This window comes from Mesoplodon mirus (assembly GCF_964341445.2).
Source record: "Mesoplodon mirus genome assembly, chromosome: 1".
NCBI lineage: Eukaryota > Metazoa > Chordata > Mammalia > Artiodactyla > Ziphiidae > Mesoplodon > Mesoplodon mirus.
This window is the reverse complement of record NC_138976.1, coordinates 4,042,340-4,066,653: the sequence shown is the minus strand read 5'-3', so window position 1 is coordinate 4,066,653 and position 24,314 is coordinate 4,042,340. Positions and strand designations below refer to the sequence as shown.

General features: G+C 43.8%; 1 protein-coding gene across 3 annotated transcripts; it reads left to right on the top strand.

Moving 5' to 3' along the window:
• The first annotated feature begins 134 nt into the window (after positions 1-134).
• GTF3C4 (general transcription factor IIIC subunit 4) lies at positions 135-23,844 on the top strand. Of its 3 annotated transcripts, none has more exons than XR_014293945.1 (6): positions 135-618; positions 8,229-10,055; positions 13,293-13,423; positions 16,566-16,654; positions 18,169-18,365; positions 18,942-23,844. XR_014293945.1 is itself a non-coding variant. In XM_082619682.1 (5 exons), exons 1-5 carry the CDS (start codon positions 277-279, stop codon positions 18,231-18,233), a joined length of 2,454 nt encoding a protein of 817 aa, XP_082475808.1. In that variant the 5' UTR covers positions 135-276; the 3' UTR covers positions 18,234-23,843. The 3 variants fall into 3 exon arrangements, 1 of the variants encoding a protein (XP_082475808.1); XR_014293946.1 differs by having other exon boundaries at positions 18,169-19,009; positions 19,100-23,843; XM_082619682.1 differs by having other exon boundaries at positions 18,169-23,843.
• Positions 23,845-24,314: the final 470 nt, after the last annotated feature.

Genomic DNA, 24,314 nt, shown 5'->3' with positions numbered 1-24,314 from the left:
TCCCCTGCCCCTCGCCCAGCCGCTGTCCAGCCCGGGCGCTTCTGTCCGGCCAGCAGAGGAGTAGCGTTTTTTTTACAGGCAGCGCCTTGGCCACCTGGCAGGGCTGGGTCGCCTAGCAACGGCGGGGTCCTTCCTGGCTCGGCGGCGCTTCGGGCCTGAGGGGAGAAAACCGCAGCTGAGGACGTTGGGGGCCGGCGGCTGCGGTGCGGGAGGCGGCAACGGGACGGTGACGCGCGGTTGGCGCGCCCGGGGTCCGGCTTCTGCATCCGAGTAGAGATGAATACGGCCAAGGCCCGGGTGGGGCCCGCGGCCGACCGGCCTGCGCCACCCGAGGAGAAGGAGGGCGAGGCGGGCGGGAAGGAGCCGGGGGCGGACGCGGCCCCCGGGCCCAGCGCCGCGTTCCGCCTCCTAGTGACTCGGCGGGAACCGGCGGTGAGGCTGCAGTATGCGGTGAGCGGCCTGGAGCCGCTGGCGTGGTCCGAGGACCACCGCGTGTCGGTGTCCACGGCCCGCAGCATAGCCGTGCTGGAGCTCATCTGCGACGTGCACAACCCGGGCCAGGACCTGGTTATCCATCGCACCTCGGTGTCTGCGCCTCTCAACAGCTGCTTCCTCAAAGTAAGTCATCCCCGGGCCGCAGCCCTGGGGTCTCTTCCTGCTCCCTTCCCACGGCCGCGTCACGGGTCCCTGGGGAATCCCGGCCCACGCCTAGTCCGGGGATTCCCCTCCTCGCCTCCAGCGCTTAGCGTCACGGTAGATTAAAAAACAAACAAAAAAACGTCCAGACGTTTACGCCCGATTTCCCGGGTCACCCATCCACTCCCGACACACACACACACACACCCCGCACACATCTCAGGAGGTCCCTCTCGGAGCCAGGTTTTCCCTTTGCCCCAGCGTATGGCCGGCTGCCGGCGCCGATTTCTTTCCTCGGTGCTTTCTGATGCTCCACCCCCTGTTCACCCAACCCCAGACCTGCCTCTACCATTGCTTCTATTGTCTGGGGCTTGCTCCCCGAGGCCTTTGGCTGGCTTTGTTTACTGTGTTGTGCCCTCCTCTTGGCGCCTCTTTTGCTTTGGAGGAGAAAAATTGGTTCTTTCCATTGTCTTAACTGTTTCAGTGACTTTATTATGAATGGTCCTTGCTTCTCATCTTGCGCAGATGGATAAATACTGGATCTCGGGGTTAGTACTCCAGTTTTTCTTCAATAACTAAGAGGCTTTGGGATGTAGAACGAAAAATAAAGCCTCTGGAAAATAAGTGCAGTTCTTAAACTTAAAGCCCGAGATCTCCGTGTAAATTTAGTGCTTTCGGCTTCATATTAACTAAGTTTGCCTTCAGAACTGTAGGGCTCCTGAAGTTTTATTGTTCTATCATCACCATTTGCAAGTTGTTTTTGGGGGTTTTTTTTGTTTGTTTGTTTGTTTGTTTTGCGATACGCGGGCCTCTCACTGTTGTGGCCTCTCCCGTTGCGGAGCACAGGCTCCGGACGCGCAGGCTCAGCGGCCATGGCTCACGGGCCCAGCCGCTCCGCGGCACGTGGGATCTTCCCGGACCGGGGCACGAACCCGTGTCCCCTGCATCGGCAGGCGGACTCTCAACCACTGCGCCACCAGGGAAGCCCTGTTTTTGTGTTTTTTTAAGTAGTAAGTCGTATTGTTCATTTTAGTGGTTTAAAAGTATTAAAACTTTCGCTATTTCTTTTATAGATCTGTATGCATATATGTGACAGTCAAAGTGTATATTCATTCTTTCAACACATTTTTGAATACCACTGTGTATCAGCTGGGCACCAATCTAGGTTCTGGAAGTAAAGCATTGTACAAAACACAGTCCCTGTCCTCATGGAGCTTACCTTCTTTTTGCAAGTCGTGAACAAATAACAATGTAATAATAGGTAGTGATAAACGTTGTAAGGATATGTATCTATATAAAGAGAACGTATTTTTGTGAACTTGAAGTTTTAAAAAAAAAACTCTTACTCTGCACAGCCATTTAAAATAGGAATCACTAACTGGGTAGGGTACAGGGAACCCACACCACTTTTTAGGGTACTTACTCCAAGTTTGAAACTGATAATTTAATGTTGAATGGGATCATTGATAAACCTGTATGACTAAGCCTTCTAAGATCCTGGACAAGATGTGAACAAATTGATTCAAGTATAACCAATCAGGTGGATAGATGTTCTTAATGCTACCGAACTGAGAAACACTCAAGGAGGGAGGCAGAACAAAGGGGTTTTAAAAGGTGTATCCTCTGCTGAAGAGGAACTTACTGTTGCTAAGGATGTTCCTATGCACATCAGCTAGAGAAAGTCTTAAGTGTGCATCTCCATATGGTAGAGATTTAATACTTTAGCAGAGAGAATTTAAAGAAAGGAAGGAAGAGTGAAGCGAGATGCTTTTATCAGGGAAGGTTATTTGGTGGTGAATCTGCAGCAGACCTAAGAAAAGGTAGGGTTTGGGTTGTAAGAAGTCCTCCGGAGGAAAGGGCCATCCAGATGGCCGGAATGAGGTGCCCGTCTCACACACATACATGTAAATCATGAGCATAACTTGCTGCTCTTTGTGTAAATAATGATGTGTCAGCAGTTGAGTTCAAGGAGCTTTCCTAGAGAGTCAGAGGAAGTGAAGTGAGGCCAATTTGGGAACTTTGAAGGTCAGTCTGAGATGGTTGACTTCAGTCTAGGAAGGCCTAAAGTGCTGTTACAATATCACGGGCGTGGACTGACCTGGTGTGGTTCAGGAATATGAATCTGGCTGGCCTAGAGGCAAGTAGATGATTGTTGGCGTCAGTATAAAACAGGGGTTAAGAGATTTCACTTTGGCACTAGATAGCAAGATAGGCCTATCTATAAAAGGAGGGTAATAAAACCTACCTTGGGCTCCCCTGGTGGCGCGGTGGTTGAGAGTTCGCCTGCCGATGCAGGGGACGCGGTTTCCTGCCCCGGTCCGGGAGGATCCCACATGCCACAGAGCGGCTGGGCCCGTGAGCCATGGCCGCTGAGCCTGTGCGTCCGGAGCCTGTGCTCCGCAGCAGGAGAGGCCACAACAGTGAGAGGCCCGCGTACTGCAAAAATGAATGAATGAATGAATGAATGAATGAATAAAACCTTGTTTAGAATTTTTGGAAGATTCAGTTAAATATATATTTATATACGTACATACATGCACATGTGTAATTACTTAGCACAGTTCCTGGCACACTGTAAATGCTCAATTTAAAAAATAGGGCTTCCCTGGTGGCGCAGTGGTTGAGAGTCCACCTGCCGATGCAGGGGACACAGGTTCGTGCCCCGGTGGGAGGATCCCACATGCCGCAGAGCGGCTGGGCCCGTGAGCCATGGCCACTGAGCCTGCGCGTCCGGAGCCTGTGCTCCGCAACGGGAGAGGCCACAACAGTGAGAGGCCAACGTACCACAAAAAAAAAAAAAAAAAAAAATAGTCATACAAGTATGAAGGAAGGAGTTTGGGTTAATGCCATGGCTGTGGATATGAAGTTATTTATAGTACTGTATTCTGATAAAAATTTGACGCTGTCGTTGGTTCCACACCTGGAAAATGAGTAATAGGACATCTTTATATATCCCTCTGGTAATTGATTGCTTTCCTGAAGTTAATTAGTGGCATCTTCCCCTTCTGCACTGTTCTTCGGTATGCACATCACAGAAACCACCAATCTTATTAGCCTAGCACTGCCTGGTGAATGAATGCTGAGTTGTCCTGCAATTCTAAAAGAGGCTTCTGTGGGATAAAACTGGAGTAATGGTAGGAATGTAAAGAAGTCTCTATCTGTCCTTTGATTGCTCTACCCGTTGACAGTCCCTGTGGATTTAAATCTACTTGGTGCTGTCCAGCTCGCTCTGACATGAAAGATGGACATTCTGCAACCTAGATTTCAGTAGGTAGCACTGCTAGAAGGTAGATACTAAACCTCTCTGAAGCTTTTGTCTGATCATTATTTAGATTATGAATTTTTTCAGGAAAATATGCAGTTAAATAATAGTTGACATGTTATCTGCTATTTGCAAGTTACTGTCCTGGGCACTGAGGTTACGTGATATAAAGGTGAATGATATAAATCTGAAAAGCAATAAAATAGTGACTTAAGAATAAGTTGCAGACTTCCCTGGTGGCGCAGTGGTTAAGAATCCGCCTGCCAGTGCAGGGGACATGGGTTCGAGCCCTGGTCCGGGAAGATCCCACATGCCCTGGAGCATCTGAGCCCGTGCACCACGACTACTGAGCCTGCGCTCTAGAGCCCGCAAGCCACAACTACTGAAGCCTGCGCGCCTAGAGCCCGTGCTCCGCAACAAGAGAAGCCACCACAATGACAAGCCCACGCACCACAACAAAGACCCAACACAGCCAAAAATAAATTAATTAATTAAAAAAAATAAGTTGCAGTTTCTTTTCCCATTGGACTGCTGATTTAATGAATCATCTAGTTGTACACAGTTCCAAATTCTAATGATATATGCATAACTAATTTGTATCAGTTGTTAAGAACGTTAGTAGTATTAACTCCATCTACTACATTAAGTTAAATAACTATTTCCTGCCTTTGGAATTATATCCCTGCCCTCAAGAAGTTTGCCGTCTAGTAGCTTCAAATGAGTTTTTATTTGTTAGGTGCTTACAAAGCACGTAGCTATTAGTTGTAATAGTGGCCAACTAGGAATGGGATATAGTTAAATGATTGGCTGGGGGTCAGCCTCTGGGAGCTGGACTCTTAACTGGTATGCTCCTAGGGCATCTGAGTACTTGTTTTGATTTGTTAACTAGTTTTGTGATATGGAGAGTTGAGGGGAGGTGCAGTAGGCTAATTCAAACTACCTAACATATTAGAAATTACTGCACAAAAAGCCCTAAGGATTTTCCCTACTGGCTGACATCCACACTGCTCTCCATTCCGTCGAGGATTCTTCCTGCAGTGAGTAGGACCAAGCTTGAGCTTCCTTTACTTCATTCTGTGCTGCTGTTTGGGGTTACACATTCTGTAAGTTTACTTTCAGTTCTATAGTAGCTTTTACTGTAATAGTAAATTATCCTAGTCTGAGGATTATTGCTTAGTTTACAGTATTATGGGATTTGGTGAACAATTTTATATCTACCTTCATTTGGTGGACAACTTAATGCCTATCTACCCTGCATTTTACATACTTTTATTAGGTCTCATTAACATTTACTTAATCTTCAGAGAGTGTTAATAATTGTCATCATAGATAACATTTATTGAGTATTTACTAGTATGTGCTTTACATACATTGACTTAATTAACCTTCCAAACTCTATGAGAACATGTATTATTATATTCTTTATAGACGAGGAAATTAAAGCCAGAAGGTTTAAACAGTTTGCTCAGGGTTACAGAGCTAGTGTATGATAGAGCCAGGATTTGAATCCAGGCAATCTGGCACCACAGGAAAGATTTTCACTCAAATTTTATATACCCATCCAAAGCTCTGGGCTTTGATTAGCATTGTTTTATTAACAGGTTAGCCAGTGACACCTGTATTTAATTGGAATTTCCAGTCTGAATTTCTCCAGCATGTCTGTAGGTGTATCCAAGAGACTACCCTAAAATCAAGATACACTGCCCAAGACACAATTTCCAGAGATGACAGCCCCCTGAAAGGTTCTATTGTTTAAAAAAAAAAAAAAGTTTGGACGTATGGACACCAAGGGGGGAAGGGTGGGGGTGGGATGAACTGGGAAGATTGGGACTGACATATATACACTAATATGTATAAAATATGTAACTAATGAGAACCTTCTGTAGAGTACAAGGAACTCTACTCGATGCTCTGTGGTGACCTAAATGGGAAGGAAATCCAAAAAAGAGGGGATACGTGTGTACGTATAGCTGATTCACTTCGCCATACAGCAGAAACTAACACAACATTGTAAAGCAACTATACCCCAATTTTTTAAAAAAATGGTAAAAAAATAAATGAGTAAATAAAAAATAAACATAAAAGTTTGGATAACTCTGGTTAAATAAGTCTCTTCAGTAGCTCCCTGGCTATAACTCTTGAAGGGGGAATAATGTATAATATATAGCATTTTCAAAACTTATTTGGTTATAGACCTCTTTTCCAAGGGGCAATTTAGGGGAGTGATGTTCTGTTCAACACACTTTAGGAAAAGTTAGTCTTCTAATTCATTTGTTGGACTTTATATCTACCTTTCATTTTATATGCTTATGTATTATGCAATTTAGCAGTTAACTGTTTGTTGCATTATGGTTTTCTGACACATCTCTGGTTGTCCAAGCTTTATCAAGGAATGTAATGGTTCTGAGTTCATCTTCCAAGGTCTTTCTATATTCTGGAGTGTAATTCCTCTGGGCTTGGGGACTTAAACTCATTTAAAGTGAGTTTTGTTATATCCATGTATATTTAGGCTTGAATTCCTTTTTAATCATGTTTAATCTACCCTTTCTAGTTTGAAGATCAGCCTCTATGTAAAAGAAGATTGACACTAAAAAGGAATCGAAAGATTCTGCTTTCTCTGTTACCCATTTCTCTAAAGACAGTGGTTCAAGTCCTTTTCTTCTTCCTGCTTCTGATATAACAGAAGCCATATTTTATTTTTATTTTTTTATTTTTTAAATACATTTATTTATTTATTTATTTTTGGCTGCGTTGGGTCTTCGTCGCTGCACGCGGGCTTTCTCTAGTTGTGTGGAGTGGGGACTATTTGTTGCGATGTGTGGGCTTCTCATTGCGGTGGCTTCTCCTATTGCGGAGCACGGGCTCCAGGCACGCGGGCCTCAGTAGTTGTCGCTCACGGGCCCAGTTGCTCCGCGGCATGTGGGATCCTCCTGGACCAGGCCTCGAACCCATGTTCCCTGCATTAGCAGGCGGATTCTTAACCACTGTGCCACCAGGGAAGCCCCCAGAAACCATATTTTAATTGACTTGTGTTCTTTTTGGGCTTTAGCCTTTCTGGATATTTTCTTATATCTCTGGACCACTTTCTTTTGGTCATTTATCTCTCCTCTATCTTTAATGTCCCTTTAAAATCTTTCTAAAGACCTCACCATTGTACACCTAGACATTAAATAAATAGCACTGTTCATGTACGTTACAGACTTGAAGGAGGGAGAGATGAATGAAAGCTAGAATGATCTCAGAAGGCCTCATAGAGTTTGACCTGGTAGGAGGGATGGGATTCAAATAGGAGGAACGAGAGCATTCTACACAAGGGAGCCAGGGAAGGCAGAGTGGGAGTGTTCAGGGAACGGCAAATAGCCTAACGGCAGTGGACATTATTCTATAGAAACAATGGACGGGGACTTCCCTGGTGGCGCAGTGGTTAAGAATCCGCCTGCCAATGCAGGGGACACGAGTTCTAGCCCTGGTCTAGGAAGATCCCACATGCCACGGAGCAACTAAGCCCGTGCGCCGAAACTACTGAGCCTACGCTCTAGAGCCCGCAAGCCACAACTGCTGAGCCCATGTACCACAACTACGGAAGCCCATGCGCCTGGAGCCCGTGCTCCACAGCAAGAGAAGCCACCGCAGTGAGAAGCCTGTGCACTGCAACGAAGAGTAGCCCCCACTCACCACAACTAGAGAAAGCCTGCACAGAGCAACGAAGACCCAATGCAGCCAAAAATAAATTAATAAAAATAAATTAATTAATTAAAAAAAAGAAAAGAAAGAAACAGTGGACAGAACTGTTGGAGTTGGCTCTCAGCGTAATTTGTAAATGAAATTTCAGATAGAAAACTTAAGAGCTGACATTTGTATAACAAAAATATGGTTAAAAATCCAAACATCTAATTGTATCAAAGATGTATATAGATAGATATTTTTTCATGACTTTCTCCTTTATTGTTTTGTGACTAGTTCAGCAGAATGCTTAGCTGACTCTTTAGAATCAAGTACATCTTTGTCATTGCTACCGCATATGTCAATTCTGAGAACAATGTGGGAACGAGGCTATGAGTAATGACAGCACTTACTCTGACCCTTAAAACAAATGGCCATTTCCTGAGTGAATGCTCATTTAGTGTTAGACACGTGCTTGATCTTTTAAATGCATGTCATGCCAAAATTAACAGAACTGATACCAAATTACTGTTTTACAGATTTATAATATGTAAACGTAACTGATTTATGTACTAATGTGAATCAGTTATCTCACCCTAATCAATGTGAATATAGGCCTCTTAGAGTGAAATATTTATCTGACAGTTTTTATATCTCTTATTTTCAGGTTGGCTCAAAAACGGAAGTTGCTGAGTGTAAGGAGAAATTTGCCACCTCTGAAGACCCCACAGTCAGTCAGACTTTCATGTTGGACAGGGTGTTCAACCCTGAGGGGAAGGCTTTGCCACCGCTGAGAGGATTCAAGTACACTAGCTGGTCCCCCATGGGCTGTGATGCTAATGGCAGGTGCCTCCTGGCAGCACTGACCATGGACAATCGCCTGACCATCCAGGCTAACCTCAACAGACTGCAGTGGGTCCAGCTGGTCGATCTGACGGAGATTTATGGAGAACGTCTTTATGAGACCAGTTACAGGTTCTCTAAAAGTGAGGCCCCGGAAGGGAATCTCAGGGATTTTGCTGAGTTTCAGAGAAGACACAGCATGCAGACACCAGTCCGGATGGAGTGGTCAGGCATCTGTACCACTCAGCAGGTCAAGCATAACAACGAGTGCCGCGACGTGGGCAGCGTGCTCCTGGCCGTCCTCTTTGAAAACGGTAACATTGCTGTGTGGCAGTTTCAGCTGCCGTTTGTAGGAAAGGAATCTATCTCTTCATGCAACACAATTGAGTCAGGAATCAACTCTCCTAGTGTTTTGTTTTGGTGGGAATATGAGCACAATAATCGGAAAATGAGCGGCCTTATTGTGGGGAGTGCTTTTGGACCTGTGAAAATTCTTCCTGTCAATCTCAAAGCAGTTAAAGGCTATTTCACATTAAGGCAGCCTGTCGTCTTGTGGAAAGAAATGGACCAGTTGCCAGTACACAGCATCAAGTGTGTACCACTGTATCACCCTTACCAGAAGTGTAGTTGTAGTTTAGTGGTGGCCGCAAGAGGACCCTATGTGTTTTGGTGTCTTCTTCTGATCTCCAAAGCAGGTCTGAATGTTCACAATTCTCACGTCACAGGCCTGCACTCACTGCCGATTGTCTCCATGACTGCAGACAAGCAGAATGGGACGGTATATACTTGTTCCAGTGATGGGAAGGTGAGGCAGCTGGTTCCCATTTTCACAGATGTTGCATTGAAGTTTGAACACCATTTGATTAAACTCTCGGATGTGTTTGGCTCGGTGAGGACACACGGGATAGCCGTGAGCCCCTGTGGTGCGTACCTGGCCGTCATTACCACCGAGGGCATGGTCAACGGCCTCCATCCCGTTAACAAGAACTACCAGGTTCAGTTCGTTACTCTCAAAGCCTTTGAAGAGGCAGCTGCTCAGCTTCTGCAATCTTCAATTCAAAATCTTTTTAAGCAGGTAGATTTAATAGACCTAGTACGTTGGAAGATTTTAAAAGATAAACGTATCCCTCAATTTTTACAAGAAGCTTTGGAAAAAAAGATTGAAAGCAGTGGGGCCACCTATTATTGGCGTTTCAAACTCTTCCTCCTGAGGATTTTATACCAGTCGATGCAGAAAACCGCTTCAGAAGCCTTATGCAGACCCATCCTTGAGGACTCAAAAATCTTACTAGTTGACTCACCTGGGACGGGCAATGCTGAGGGCGAGCAGCAGGAAGAAGGCACTTCTTCCGAACAGACGAATAAGCAAGGCCTTCAGGAGAGGAGCAAAGAAGGTGATCCAGAGGGCCCCACAGATGACTCACTCGCCCAGTCTGGAGACACTGGAGGCCGAGAGCCAATGGAAGAGAAGCTCCTTGAAATCCAAGGGAAAATTGAAGCTGTGGAAATGCACTTGACCCGGGAGCACATGAAGCGAGTCTTAGGCGAAGTATACCTGCACACCTGGATCACAGAAAACACTAGCATCCCCACCCGGGGACTCTGTAACTTTCTAATGTCTGATGAAGAGTATGATGACAGAACCGCACGGGTAGGTGTTTATTAACAAAAACACTGAAACTGAAAAGCCTGCTTTCCTTGTGAGAAAGAAATGACCTAAACTTAATTCGTAAAGCTCAACTTCTGCTTTGACAGCTTTTAGGTAATTGATTGGCATGAGGTGCAGGAGAATAAATAAGAAACAGATTAATGCAGAGGACATAACTCATATCACACAAAGAATATTTCAGTCCTTACTCTCACTATGGCCTTGATTGATAACGCAAGGTTTGGGAGATTTCCAGGCTGTGGATGAGCTCCAGAAGCAGACTGCGTTGTGATTGGGCAGACCCGGCAGGGGAAGTGTGGCACACCCTCCTTTCCCTTCCTGTTTGCAAAAGGTTTGGGAAATGGGAGGACTGTGGCCGGGACTGTTTCCATTTGATAGTACTTGAGGGGGTCCTCTGATTTAGTCTAGAAGGGCATAGGAGGTAAACAAATAATTACCTATACATTGTTGTTTTGTTTTGTTACAAAAACTGGGTATAATCTTTATTTTGATGGTAGAACAATCATACAGTATTATCCAAAATGTATTTCACAGAATTCAAGTTCCCTGACAGAACAGGAGGGTTCCAAGCTTGGGGAAATACTGCATACTCTATACTCCTCTTAAAGGTTCCCAGTGTACATCATCCTTCTAAGGGTTCTGGGAATTCCTATAGGAAAGAAATCATTTAACTTTGTGTAGCTCAGCGTTATATAGACTTGTTAATCAGGAATCCTAAGCTAACAGCTTCTAAAATCCTGAAGAATTGTGTTTTAAGGAACATACTGTATACTAAAATATTGAGGGCCACAGATGTCTGGTTCTTTTTACTCTGAAGATTGATATTTATTCTCACTGCCTAAAGTCTTATCTAAAATATTAATTGCAGGTAATAAATTCAGATATCTTCATGCCTAATGTTAAACCATTCACGAATCACTTGTTGCATTTTCTTGTTGGAAAGGTGTGTGTGTGTGTGTGTGTACCCATACACCCCTAAAATTATTTCTTAAGGATGTTTGCAACAATCTGATGTTGACTGAAAAAAAATACACAACCTAAAAGTTCAGAGTTACATTTTATTTGGCAGACAAAACTGAGGACTTAAGCCTGGGACACAGCATCTCAGATAGCTCTGAGGGACTGCTCCCAAGGGGCAAGGGGGTGGAGCCAGGATATATTGGAGTTGTTGCAACAAAGACCAGGGTAGTTGGAGCATTAAAGATTACTGTTAATTAAGGAAAACCAGATATCTGAAGTTAAGGAATTTAGCGCTTTTCTATGTATGGGAAGATGCAAAGTCTGGGCTCACTGAAATCATTCCTTTGATGTGCACCTCAGCTACACGGGGCCAGTATCCTGTGCTTCTCATCCAGAGTCTCCTTGGTGCACCGTCGGGGATGGCTGTAGCGGCTGACTGCTAGGTGCCGGGGCAGGGTGGCAGGGTCGGTGGGGGGGGCATCCTGCCTCCATCATGAGTTCCCTCAGGGCTCACCGACGGGGCAGCTGTAATGTGATGGCTCGATGGCTGCAATATCCTTTGTTTACTGATATGGCAGGCAGTACTTTCTTTCACACCCGAGTAGTTAAGATGTACTGTTCATGTAACTGACTTTTCATCTTTGGAAGTCAACTTTTAAGAATTGTTTCATTGTGGTCTAAATTGTGTGGAAGAGTTTTCTGGTATCACTGGTTCATAGGACCTAGCAGGGATATTATAAGTGTAAAATATTAACAAAAACATTTTAGGAAATTTGTAATGGAAGCTGGTTGGCAGTGATTCAGAATAATTGTCCAGATGCTGCATGAGCATGGAAAGCTACATTTAGCATAGTTACTTGGTTCCAACAGAGCCAATTTAAAGAAGGGAAGATTATACCTCTGCCCATCTACAGCAACTGAGTTTTGATTGAACACGATACCTTTCATGTTTTAAGATCCTACTGCGTAAAACAAATGTTTTTTGTTTTGGAGTTTACTGGTTAAAGGCTAAGGAGAGTACTTAACTTGTAACTTGGAATTTATAACTTTCTTTATCCCCTGCTTTGAAGGTTGCTTGTGAAATCTGACAGTAAACCATTGGACAGTTTTCTTAATAAATGCACATATTTTGAAAGACAGGGAATAAATTTTGTTTTCAACAACTAAAAAATAAAGTAAAATCCTACTGTATGCATAAAAATGAATCTTTTCAAACCTAGTACATTGGTTGTCCCTGCTGTAAGGGACCATAAATTAGAATTTTCAAGGCCAAAAAGGCCAAAAGTTAATGGGCTTTAAATTTGTAAATTATATGTAGAGTAGGTAAGACACCCTTTTGAGCTATTAAGATATCCTTCAGAACTTCAGTGAACTAATTTTAGTGAATCGCAGACTAAGAAGTTCTTACACAAGAGCTTAAGTGTCAGTGGATTAAAACTTTGAAGGACGTTATCTGCTAGTAAGACAAGGTGGTTCTTAAGGATTGGTGTATCCCATGCCCCCCAGTAATACAGCTGGTGAAGGTGTTTTTCCAACAAAATAATGAAGTAGATCAGTGTTCTGCAGACTTCCATTTTTGGAGTGATGCAATTCTCATAAACAAAGCAGAGAAACGAGCAAAGCTGAAGTAGGGCCAAGGCCTAGAGCCTGCCCCGTCAATCTCTCCCACTCCCACGGTGGGTCCCGCCACGCCTCTGCTGTGGGGTCGGTTGGTCTCCAATTGCAGGCTGACTAGTTTGGTCATGGGTCTTTGGGCCATCAGAAGGGGAAATTATTATTTTTTAATCTTGATTATCTTTTTACTTTGTAAGCTTTTCTTAAAGAATAGACATTTGTATAGTTCTACAGAGTTAGTGTTTCACATGATATTTTGCCTATAGAGATTATGTTTTTCTCTCTTAAAGTCAAAACATTGTAAGTATAGCTGAATACTTTGTCTTCTAACAGAACTCTGAAGTCCTTGTTTCAAAAGCAATTAAAGACAAGTAATAAGATTTGCGTTTTCAGAACAGTTTTTCCTTTAGTGGGTAAAGTTCACTCTGTCGCCACAGGGTGCCTGAATGAATTTAGTTTATTGTACTCAGCCAGTTGACACAAGTTGAAGGTCCAGCTTTTTTACTTTTCAGAGAGAGTGATGGGCCTACGTGGGGATGCAGAGCTCCTGTCGTGTGTAAGATACCGTGTAGTTTTCCATTTCTCCTTTGTGTTGGGAAGCCCTGCACTCACCACAAAACACTGCTGACTGCTTTGTCTTACTAGGTGCTGATCGGACACATCTCAAAGAAGATGAACAAGCAAACTTTCCCTGAGCACTGTAGTTTGTGTAAAGAGATTTTGCCATTCACGGATCGCAAACAGGCAGTCTGTTCCAATGGCCACATTTGGCTCCGGTAAGCTGCTTTTGCTCATTTTCCAGTTTTGTGTCACACAAACCATTGTAAAGTGTTTATCTGAAGTATATGTTGCCCATGCCATTAGGTTGGAGAAAAGCTGCTACTATAAAACCTGGTGTGGGCTTTTTACCATCCGTTTGACTCAAGCAAGACACCCTTTAATGAGGGATTTTTTTCTGCTTCTTGTATATAGGGGTTTATTTATTTTGGGACTATTATTTTGCTTTGAAGTAGCATTAAATTTTTAAAAATCAGTATGACAAAAGCAATACCTGCTGAAGTTAATAGAATATAAAGTGCTTCTGTACTCTGTTTGGTTTATCTCTAACAAAAGGTAGAGGTCTTCCTCCGTCTCACTCTTAAGAGGGAACCTTGGCGTGTCCTCATCTTATGGCCCCACGGGCTGCACGTGACGCAGTTGGTCACTCCCTCTTCCTCCTCCTTAAAGCGCTTTGTTATCACCTGGCCCTCTGGACACAGTATCTCCTTGATGTCCGTCTCTGGACCTGTCTTTCTTCTGTCACCACTCTCCCTGGGCTGTCGCCTATCATCTGTACACTGGTGACTTAAACATATTGCTTTAGTCTGAGTCACTCCCCTTCAGTCTAGACTTCATATCTAAGCACCTGCTCAGTTGCTCTGTTTGGAAGTTTTAAAGGCATTTCAAATTTGAATCCAGCCTTTTCTTGCTACCTCCACCTCTACATCCCCGGTCCAAGACACCATCATCTCTTGCCCAGATTATTATAGTTATCTCCCAGCCCATCTTCTGTGTCTTTCCTTGCCCCCTCCAGGCTGTTCTAAGTAGAGCTGAGGTTGTGATCCTATCATGACCTCATCAGCTCATGTCACCCCCTCTGCTCAAAACTCTCTAGTGGCTACCCATTTCTGATGCGTAAAAGCTAAAATCCATTCAGTGGTCAAGACTCCATGGCCTGGCCCCCATCCCTTCTCTGATCTCGTCTACATTTTCTCCGGCTTGCTGACGTCACTCGAGGTGCACTGGCCTCCTTGTTCCTCAGGTACACGCGGCACCCCTCCCACCCTGGACGTCTTCACTGGCTGTCCTCTCTGCCCGGGGTGCTCTTCCAGCAGGTGTCCACAGGGCTTCCTTCCCGGCCACACTGCCTAAAATCGTGACACCTGATGACATCCCTCTCCCCTCTCTGTATGTAGTCTTCATCCCTCTTCCTTGCTTTGTTTTCCTCCTTAGCAGTTATCACCACTTTATACATACATACATATATATATATATATATGTTTTTTTTTTAAATGAGGAACCTTTTCTTTCTTTTTTATAAATTTATTTATTTTTGGCTGCATTGGGTCTTCGTTGCTATGCATAGGCTTTCTCTAGTTGCCGCAAGCGGGGGCTACGCTTTGTTGCGCGACGCGGGCTTCTTATTGCGGTGGCTTCTCTTGTTGCGGAGCACGGGCTCTAGGCGCATGGGCTTCAGTAGTTGTGGCTCATGGGCTCTAGAGCACAGGCTCAGTAGTTGTGGTGCACAGGCTTAGTTTCTCCGGGGCATATGGGATCATCCCGGACCAGGGCTCGAACCCATGTCCCCTGCATTGGCAGGCGGATTCTTAACCACTGCGCCACCAGGGAAGTCCCACTTAATATATTTTTTACTTTATGTTTTTCTCCTTTCTCTGGAATAGAAAGTTCATGAAGACAGGCAATTTGGTTGTTTTGTTCATGGCTATTTCTAGAACAATGCCTGGTGTGTGGTAGGCACTCAGTAGGTTTTTAAAGTTTATTTCCAATAGAAACAGGATTGTGCTACGTAGAATTACCTTAACAACTTGCGTGTTCTCTTAGCAAGATGTTGTGGGCATTTTCCACATCAGTACATAGATCCCATTCTTAACAGCTGTAGAGTTTTGCACTGTATGGATGCTCCATTAGTCCCTCTTACTGATGGATGTCTGGATTTCCCTGCTGTTGCTGTGTCCCTAGACTTCTGATCTGACTGTTCCGCCTTATGTTTGGGGAGAAGAGGAAACAAGCTTGTAATAGTAGTGGCCTTGTAACAGTAGCCACTTGGCGCGTGTTGGCCCTGCCACCGTGCCAGGCACAACTCTAAGCAATACACGCATCCTGAGCCACACGAGGGGCACCGCCACTGTTCCCATTTTTACAGATGAGGAAACTGGGGCCTGGGGAAGTTCGAATTTGTCCAGAGGCACACAGGCGGTTAGCGGCAGAGCTGAGAACTTGGCCTTCTGGCTCCAGAGTTTCCATGTGTAACCACTATACATTGTTGTCTCTCAGATGGCTTCTTCCACAAAAATTATTTTCATTTTTGCTAATTGAAGTTAGTGCCAGAATACCTGGGTGTAATTTCTCCCAGTGAGAATGGGTGCTTGCTCCCACTCAGGTATAATCTTTCTTCCTGTACACCCAAGTCTTTACTCAAGGTAAACCTACTTGGAATTCCTTCCCCCAACCCTCCCCTCCTCTTTGTATTTTCTACTGCTTAGTTGCTCATCCTAAACACTGTTATCCTGCAGAAAACCTTCCGTGCAGAGCCCAAGTGCTCTCTCTGATATCCCATTGCTGCCCACCTTCCCTTACTTGCCTGGTCCTGGTAGATGCTCAGTGAATGGTCATTGGATGGAATTGAACCTCTGAGCTTTTGTTCATGGCCCTTCTTTTTTTGCACCATTAATTTTGTCTTCTATATCTTTCACGTTCTCTGCACTGTGCTGTCAGATTCTTAAAGACAGTGCTTATACCTAATCTTAAAAATCACTAACAAGAATAGTTTCCAGTATAATACATAATTGATTTTTTTTAACACATGAAAAATTCACAGTGCAATCAGGTGTAAGCGGACTACATTCTTTCTCAGTGCTGCAAACATGGCAAAAAAAAAAGAAGCTGCAGTGGCTGTCTGGATTAGAAGCTTTGTATCTCTTGGTTTAGCCTGACCGACACTTCCCCTTTACTAAGTGTGGGGTGGGGTAGGTCTGGCCTGTGCAGAGGGATACATCGTCACCATGCATTTGTGAACTATTTTTGCCCTTCACTTAGTTAACTTGTGGTTTTAGAATAACTGTATGTGGTGAGTTACCTTCAACACTCTGCTGCTTTCCACCGTTAGTAGAACTGATGGTACCATCTGTCTGCTTTCAGGTGCTTCTTAACCTACCAGTCCTGCCAGAGTTTGATATACAGAAGGTGTTTGCTCCATGACAGCATTGCCCGCCATCCAGCCCCGGAAGGTGAATGCTTTCCCAGCTTGTGGGAGGGTGAGGTGGAGCACGCTGCCACCGTGCCAGCACCCCCGAGCCCTCCATCCTGCTTAGTCTTGCGCCATCAGGGATGGCGAGCAGGCTCCTCGTGCTCTGTACAGTATTGTCACGAACCACAACTAATTAAAAAATGGTCACTGGGACATTCACGGTAACATACCTGTCGCATTTTAGTATGTGAGTAAGTAGGGCTGCAGTTTCCTGTTCTGTCACTGCAAGCAAATTATTTATTCAGAAAAGCTTGTTTTAGATGGCATGTATAGACCATATCGTATTTGAAGGAAAACTCTGCAACTGATAACGTATACAAAGACAGCATTGCTGAAACAGGGACACGCACTTGCAGTCATCCTCCTGGTAGCCACGGTGGGATTCGTTTTCGGGTTGGTCAGTATTCCCTTTCCTGATAGCTCCGGTGACAAAGCCCACATTTATGACATAGCTAGTTGGAAGTAAGATCGTAGATGTGAGTCAGGAATTAGTGATGTAAACAGTCCCATGAATGTCAGTTTATGACCTGAGGTTCATTAACACCACACTAACCAAATGAGCTAACTAGACACCATTATACACCTGTGTACACTTTGGGGGTAATTAGTGGTCTCAAGTAAAACAAAATGTTCTGTGTAAAACTACACCCTTATTGATTTTTGCTCTAACCTGGCTGAAGCTCTCTAATTTTGAGAAGTTTGTGTTCTATATTAACTCTTTGTTATGGAAAATGTAATCATAAAAGTAGAGAAAAAGAGTATAAGAAACTCTGATGTACCCATCATTCAGCTTCAAAAATTGCCAGCTCATGACCTTTTATGTTTCATCTGTAGTCCTCCCCCCTTCCCTCCTCTTATTGGATTATTTTGAAGCAAATTTTGGGGGACTTTTAAACACTCATTGCAATTGAGAATTGGTATACTATTTAGACAGGAAATCAGGAAAAGATGGAAACAAATAAAAAAAAAACACACCTGCCAGTTGACTTTGTGTTGAGCCACATACAGCTCTTGGGAAGAATGTGAATCACTGAGATCTGGAGAGTACTAACCAGTAGAGCACAGTATTTCACAGACCAGGGAAGTTTTTAAAAAGGGGAGAAAGTGTTGACACAGTGTTGCCGTGTTTTTATTTTTCCAAGTAATGTATTTTTTAAAGTTACTGTTACTGTAATTTTATGAGTATTTTAACATTATCCATGTATGAAGGATATACTCTCAGAACAAAGTATAGTTCTTTCTTTAAACAATAAATTTAGCTTTATGAAACACTCATTCATTACCCTTATTTTCCTGTTTCATCACGCACTTAGCTTTGGGAACCACGGATTTAGTCCAACCTCGTCTAGAATGTTGTAGTGAGGGACTCTGTCCAGGGACACAGAGCTGGGACCAGAATGCCCATCCCTTAATACTGTGGTCCATCCAGGGCTCATCCCATTTGATTGCCTTTTCTGAAGTTTACACTCAATACTGCTTGTCTTACTTTTGCAGATCCTGACTGGATTAAGAGGTTACTGCAAAGCCCTTGCCCTTTCTGTGATTCTCCTGTCTTCTGAATGTCCACGATGGGAAGATGGAAAGGGCATGTACTCTGCTGTGGAAAGTGCCGTCCAGCCCAAGAGCTAGGACGCGCAAGAGGAGAGGCGCCCTTCAGGACTGTACATAGGGCGTGGGGACTCACTGCTGAAGTGCGTTCTCTGTCTCCAGGGACTAAAGGGTGTCTTTAAAGTGACTGAGTGCAGAGATTTTAAGTCCTTTTGAGATGAACATTATCCCCCAACTCCTTGCCAATGAGGAACACTTATTTTTCAAGTGTCTTGACTAAAGCAGTTTGAACAAAACGCATGCCCTGTCATTTCTCAGAACAGAATGGTCCGTTCTAGGGAGTATGGATAAGGGCCTTGCTGGGCCAACTTAGGCTTTTTAATCCTGGCCTTGGTCTGGAACTGTCTTGTGGCTCCAGGGAGCTTTAATTACCTGGCACGTGGTATGCAGTGTCCCAACAGATATTAAAGTGTCTGAAACAACCTGTAGGCCTGATATTTTGTTCTCAACAAATAGCTGCAGATCTGCATCCTGCCAGTTGTTTTTCATGCATATTGAAAACATTTTCTTAAAACTATATATTTTAAAGAGGTTGAAGCCAAGACTAAAGTTGGTTTTAATGTGTCAAAAGATCAGGTGACTCTTGTAAGTTAATAATTGTGACTTATTTTTAATGATCTGTCCCATATCATCAGTTTCCTGCTCTGACTCCTTCACAGGTATAAGGATGTCAAGTATTCCTGGTCATCTGCGTTACAACCCTCTTCAGACTTCCTGTGACAACTTGGTGAGATATTTGTACATAGAGGAAAAATAATATTTTCTCCTTTTAGTATTAAATTAAAACATTTAATATTTTTAATGTTGATATTTCCAGACGTATCATTTATATCCCGAGTCTGTCTAGAGACTTCCAGAAAGAGACAGGCAGCTCAGAAGTGTGGACCCTTGAGCTCTGGTGCTATCGTGTGCGTAGCTCAGTCAACCAGAGGCTGGGAATTCCTTCTCTCTGCAAAGGTCCTCGATACCTATAATACAGGTATTTTCCTGTGGACTGTTAAGAAGAGATGTTAGACATTAATTGGTCTTAAAACCTACATTTAAAAATAGACATTCTAGAACTACAGTGTTCTTGGATTTTTAAAATAAGTATCCTAGGGATTGGTGCTAATTAACAGGACTGTAACGCACTCACCTTGAAATGGTGCATATTTCTGGAAAGTTGGTTGGGAAATACAAAATGTGAAATTTAAGCGATATTAAACCTTTATTGTAACACTTATTCTTGCTTTTATTTTTGTATCCTTAGTGAGAGACGTTTTGTCCCCACTGAGAAACACTGGCTGTTTGGGGAGCGTGTAACAGAAACACCGCTCCCGCCTGTAGGCTCTCTCCCCCTAGTGTCTTCCCTGCTCTGTCCGTAGGTACTGGAGACAAGAGCCCTTAAGAGGCACTTCCAGCCAGTCTGCTTTGAAATGTCTTTTGTTTCCCATTCAGATTTTTGTTTTTGTCTCCTGTGTTTAATTCCGTATTTCTGCTGCTGTTTAATTCTGCTGGCATCGTCTGCTTCTCTTTCCTCATTTTGGTGGTAATTTCAAGAGGAGTGTTTATCCAGACTTTAGGGTCCAGCATGTTCAAATGATTGTCAAGGAAGAGAACCAGGCAGCATTCAAATCAGGAAGAACACAGCTCGGAAAGTTGTATAGTTGCGGTCGTTTGTGCCTAGAGCTGTTTCACTTTACAGTCAATATGACAGTAAACATTGAGATCCTGTCAAGGCATTACTGCAGTTTTTATACTCACAGCATGCTTAGTCTCACTTATTTTTTTTTCTCCTAATCAGAGTTAGTAGATTTGTTCTTATTGGGGAATGTTGTTATGCTGCCGTTTAAAACTTACGTTTTTATTCAAAGCAGTCATGCATTTGGGGGGGAAATTTGACTCTTAGGAATAAACTAAAAAGGGTCACCTGAGTTACTTTGTATGTCTGGGTAGCAGTGAACATGGCAACTCTTTTACTAGAACGTGGCTTCTCTCTGGGGGGGCTCTGCCCAATGGCATTCTTAAGGCTGAAGTCCAGCCAGCACCTGCCTCAAATTCCTGCACACCGAGGTGGGAGCCCTCCGCCCCCCTCCCCACCCCTCCCTTCTTCTGTGGAGGTTAATCCATTGACCTGTGAGAACGAGAGGAGATTTTCAGTTAATGGCAGATCACAAACACAGTGCACTTCTGAATGTCCTAAGGGTCAGCATACTTGGTGACAGAGTGCTGAGCAGTGGAGCCCTGGAAGAGCGTGAGGGACACCGGGAAATGGTCTCTCCTGGTTTACACTTACCATGCCCTCCAGACCTTCCTAAAACTTACCTGATCTGTGTAGTGGATTTCAAGTTAATTTCAGCTGTCACTGCTCCACGGCGTGGATGAGACGGCCGTGATGCCACTGCTTTGCCTGAAGGTGCAGGAGCACAGGTCCTGTGCAATTAGACCTTCTAAGCCACGACAGCGTTGCATTTTGGGAGTCTGATAGCCACACCTGTGTCACACTTTCTCTGTTGAGGGTTAATGTGTTCCTGTTATTCTAGATAAGAAATTGATAGTTTGTTAGGCTTGATATTCATTCTGAAATCCTCATGTCCAGTACCCAGACTTCAAGCCATCTCTGCCTACTGTTGTATCTGCCAAAACTGCCAATTATGTTTCAATGTCAGGAGTTATTAGAACCACTGGCGAAGCTCATGGTCGAGGGTGACATTTTTCTGCTGCTCCCTCTAGGAAGTTTTTGAGAATGTTAATGTTGGGGCGTGTGGGCTAGACCTATTAGCAGCCTTCACCAGTTAGGTTAAAAGAATGTCAAAGAGTAATAATTGAATATGAAAGTATATTCTGTTGTAACTGTAATGGTGTCAGATAATATGCAGAAGAAATCAAGGCTCATTGGTCTTGTCTGGAGGAACACAGAGCTGCTTTTTCAGAGCACCCGCTCTCCTGGCAGCACTGAACTGTGTTGGGGTTTAGTGAATTGCCGCGGCTCCTGGAATGAAAGCAGGAATTACTGGCACTGTACGATTTCCACGGGTCTATCCATCCTCTCTGCTCCTGACCTCCCTCTCCCTTGCTTTTCCTTCCAGGAGAGGTCCTCTCCATTTCCATCCCTTTAGTTCTCTCAGATTTGAAAGAAAATAGGTTTGTGATAAAATTTCTAAAAACTAAATCACATAGCAGGTCTCCCTTCCTAGAAGAAACTATTAAACAGTAGTTTTTCTTTCTAAGAGTAATAGTGTTAGTTGTTAACAACTTGATAAACTGTATCTGGTTTTCTTCAAAACTCTGAATAATAATTTCCCTGTTGGAAATTTCCCGCACCTTCAGGCTGGACTTTGGGCAGAGTGGGCTGGATTTCAGCTCCCTGCCACCACCCACTGTGCTCCCCAAGCCAGTTATTCCTGACAAGGAAAAAAAATTCTGGCTATATTCAAAGTCAGCAGGCCTAATTTTTTTTAAGGGAAAGATAGGTTCTGCCCTTTTTTCTTTTTAGAGATGGGACAACACAAACAGCAAATAGCTGGACAAATAAAAGCATCTCTTTATGGCTAGCCCTGCATGGACTGTTGGGGTCTGCAGGCTTCCACGATTGAGTGTGAACAAACACATCCCTGTGCTCTCACGCTGCTACCTGTGTGGGTGGGGCTCAGCAGCTCTGTTGACAGCAGAGCGGCTCGGGCATCTAGCCTCTCCCCTCACCATCGTCAGATTGTAAACATGCCTCTATAGCAGATCTAACTGAAGTGAAGTGGTTGCGCTTTAGCTGTTAGTGGAAGTATCAGCTGGCAGTTTCCAGCAGCGTTTTAGACCATGTCTCCAGTCTCATAGGTATTAAGCTTTGAACTGCTCTTTCTTGATGCTAAAAGAAGTTTTTGGAGCTAGGATCTTCATGTGATAACCTGGTATCTGCAGTTCAAGCTGACGTTAGAGCGTGTGAGATTTGACTGTCCTTATACTGAATTAAGTCAGCTTTGCAGAGTTGCTTCTAATGATCACTCTCACCACAGCGTCGCTATCCTGATGTACAGCAGGGTTTTTCAGAAGATGCAGACTTGTTTCCCTGGCACAGATACACATCAGTATCAGGACTGGCTGGCTGGCCTGAGTCCGGTAAATAGGGTGCAGCCTCCTATCTGCATGTATGGTTTGTTTTAAGATGGCTGTTTCTGAAAACTTGCTGTAGAAATCAGTAAATTTAACAGGGGAGAGACTTTATATAAAGAAGTCCTGTAAAGAAGTTAATCTTTTTGTTATATACATATGTATGCCCCCAACCTCTTAATCAGATTAGGTGATTCAGCTTTTATCTTGCGTTTTAACTTATAACTATACTCCAAGGGGGGAGACTTAATATACAATATGAGGTCCTAGACAGTGAGTTTATTTACCACAGTATTATATGGTTAACCAACATGGTGTTCACTCATTCATTCATTCATTCATTCATCCCAGGCTTGGGAGGAGCTGCAAAGGGGGAATGATGATACTTTCATACTGATGTGATAAAGCAAAGGTGCAGGCTGTCTAGTTGAAATATTGTAAATGGGTTGGTCGACTTGAATTTCAGAACTCTAAATCTTATAGTTATTTCTAAGGTAAAAACTTGCTTACCTCACTATTATGAAGTCCTGTTAGTTTCATAGAAAGATCCTGTGAAATGGTCTCATTGGATGGTGTAAGAGGTGGTGGCTTTGAAGCATTTCATGTGTTATCAGTTTGACTCTTGGCTAACAGACTGGTGAGGTCTAGGGTGTTTTGTTTTGTTTTTGGTATTAATGCAAAAATGAATTATGTCTTTTTCAAGACTGACTCAGATTTGTACTTCAGTGTATGAAAAGAAAGTGAACATCAAACTTGTGTATACAGAAATAAGACTGTATAGAAAACTAAGTCTGTGTTGTGTAGAGTAGTATATATTTTGTTTATCCAGTGCCTGTGCTATCTTTGTGCTTGGCTTCAAATTATGTGTTTGTTTACATATGACATTTTTTGAAATAAAAAGAACAGGCATCTAAAAACTTAAGGTTATAGAAAGGAGATGGTTTTTTAATGCTTACCATCTGATTAGGTGGTGTGTTTTAAGCTTTTAGTGTGTAAATAAAAAAATTTTAAGAAGAATAGCACATTTTGCTTGGAACACCCCCATCCAGGAGAATTGGCTGCTTCTCTGCATTATACGTATGTACATAGTGTTCATTATTAGATTGTAAGCTCCTCAAGGGCAGGGGCTGTCTGTCTCACCTTGGTAGTTCCTGCAGCACCAAGTGTCAAGTGCCTTGCACAGAGTAGGTGCTGGTGATACAGAGAATGAGTGAGTAACTTCCTGCCACCTGTAAGACGAAGCATGGTTCACTTTTTCCAGTGTGCTCAAAACTGCGAAGAACTGGGCCTCCCTGGTGGCGCAGTGGTTGAGAGTCCGCCTGCCGATGCAGGGGATACGGGTTCATGCCCCGGTCTGGGAGGATCCCATATGCCGCGGAGCGGCTGGGCCCGTGAGCCATGGCCGCTGAGCCTGCGCATCCGGAGCCTGTGCTCCGCAACGGGAGAGGCCACAACAGTGAGAGGCCCGCGTACGAGAAAAAAAAAAAAAAAACAAAAAAACTGCGAAGAACTGATGACCGGAAGAGGGCAGAATTCTTTCTTGGGTTTGAACTGGGTCTCCTGGGCTGAAGCAGACCATGCTATATCCTTTGCACTAGTTATCTTCTTTCCCTGAAGATATACCGGTGCCCCGAGCTTTTATCTGATAGTAGGGCAGAGGTTTCTGGGAAAAGGTTGAAGTGGGAAAGATTATAGAGAAAATGAAGTGGAAATTATGGAGGGTGTTTGTCAAATGCAGTCCTGTGGGGCGATCTTATTTTAGTTATTACTAAAGAAAAGGGTAGCAGATTCTCTTTCTTTACCAGTTAGCTGGTTGGCCACTTTTCCAGTTAATGAAAGATCATTGGTTTTTTTAGCTTTTTCCCATTTTGGATCCCCCGCAATTGCTCTTAGGATTCTGGTACTTAGAGTCTATTGACGTTGCTGTGAATCTCCAGTGCTGTACATAA

Excerpts from the sequence above, each read along its gene's own strand:
- GTF3C4 (XM_082619682.1), top strand. The coding sequence starts at position 277 with ATGAATACGGCCAAGGCCCGGGTGGGGCCCGCGGCCGACCGGCCTGCG. Across the intron at positions 619-8,228 it reads TCAACAGCTGCTTCCTCAAA|GTTGGCTCAAAAACGGAAGT; the intron begins GTAAGTCATCCC and ends TCTTATTTTCAG. Across the intron at positions 13,424-16,565 it reads AATGGCCACATTTGGCTCCG|GTGCTTCTTAACCTACCAGT; the intron begins GTAAGCTGCTTT and ends GTCTGCTTTCAG.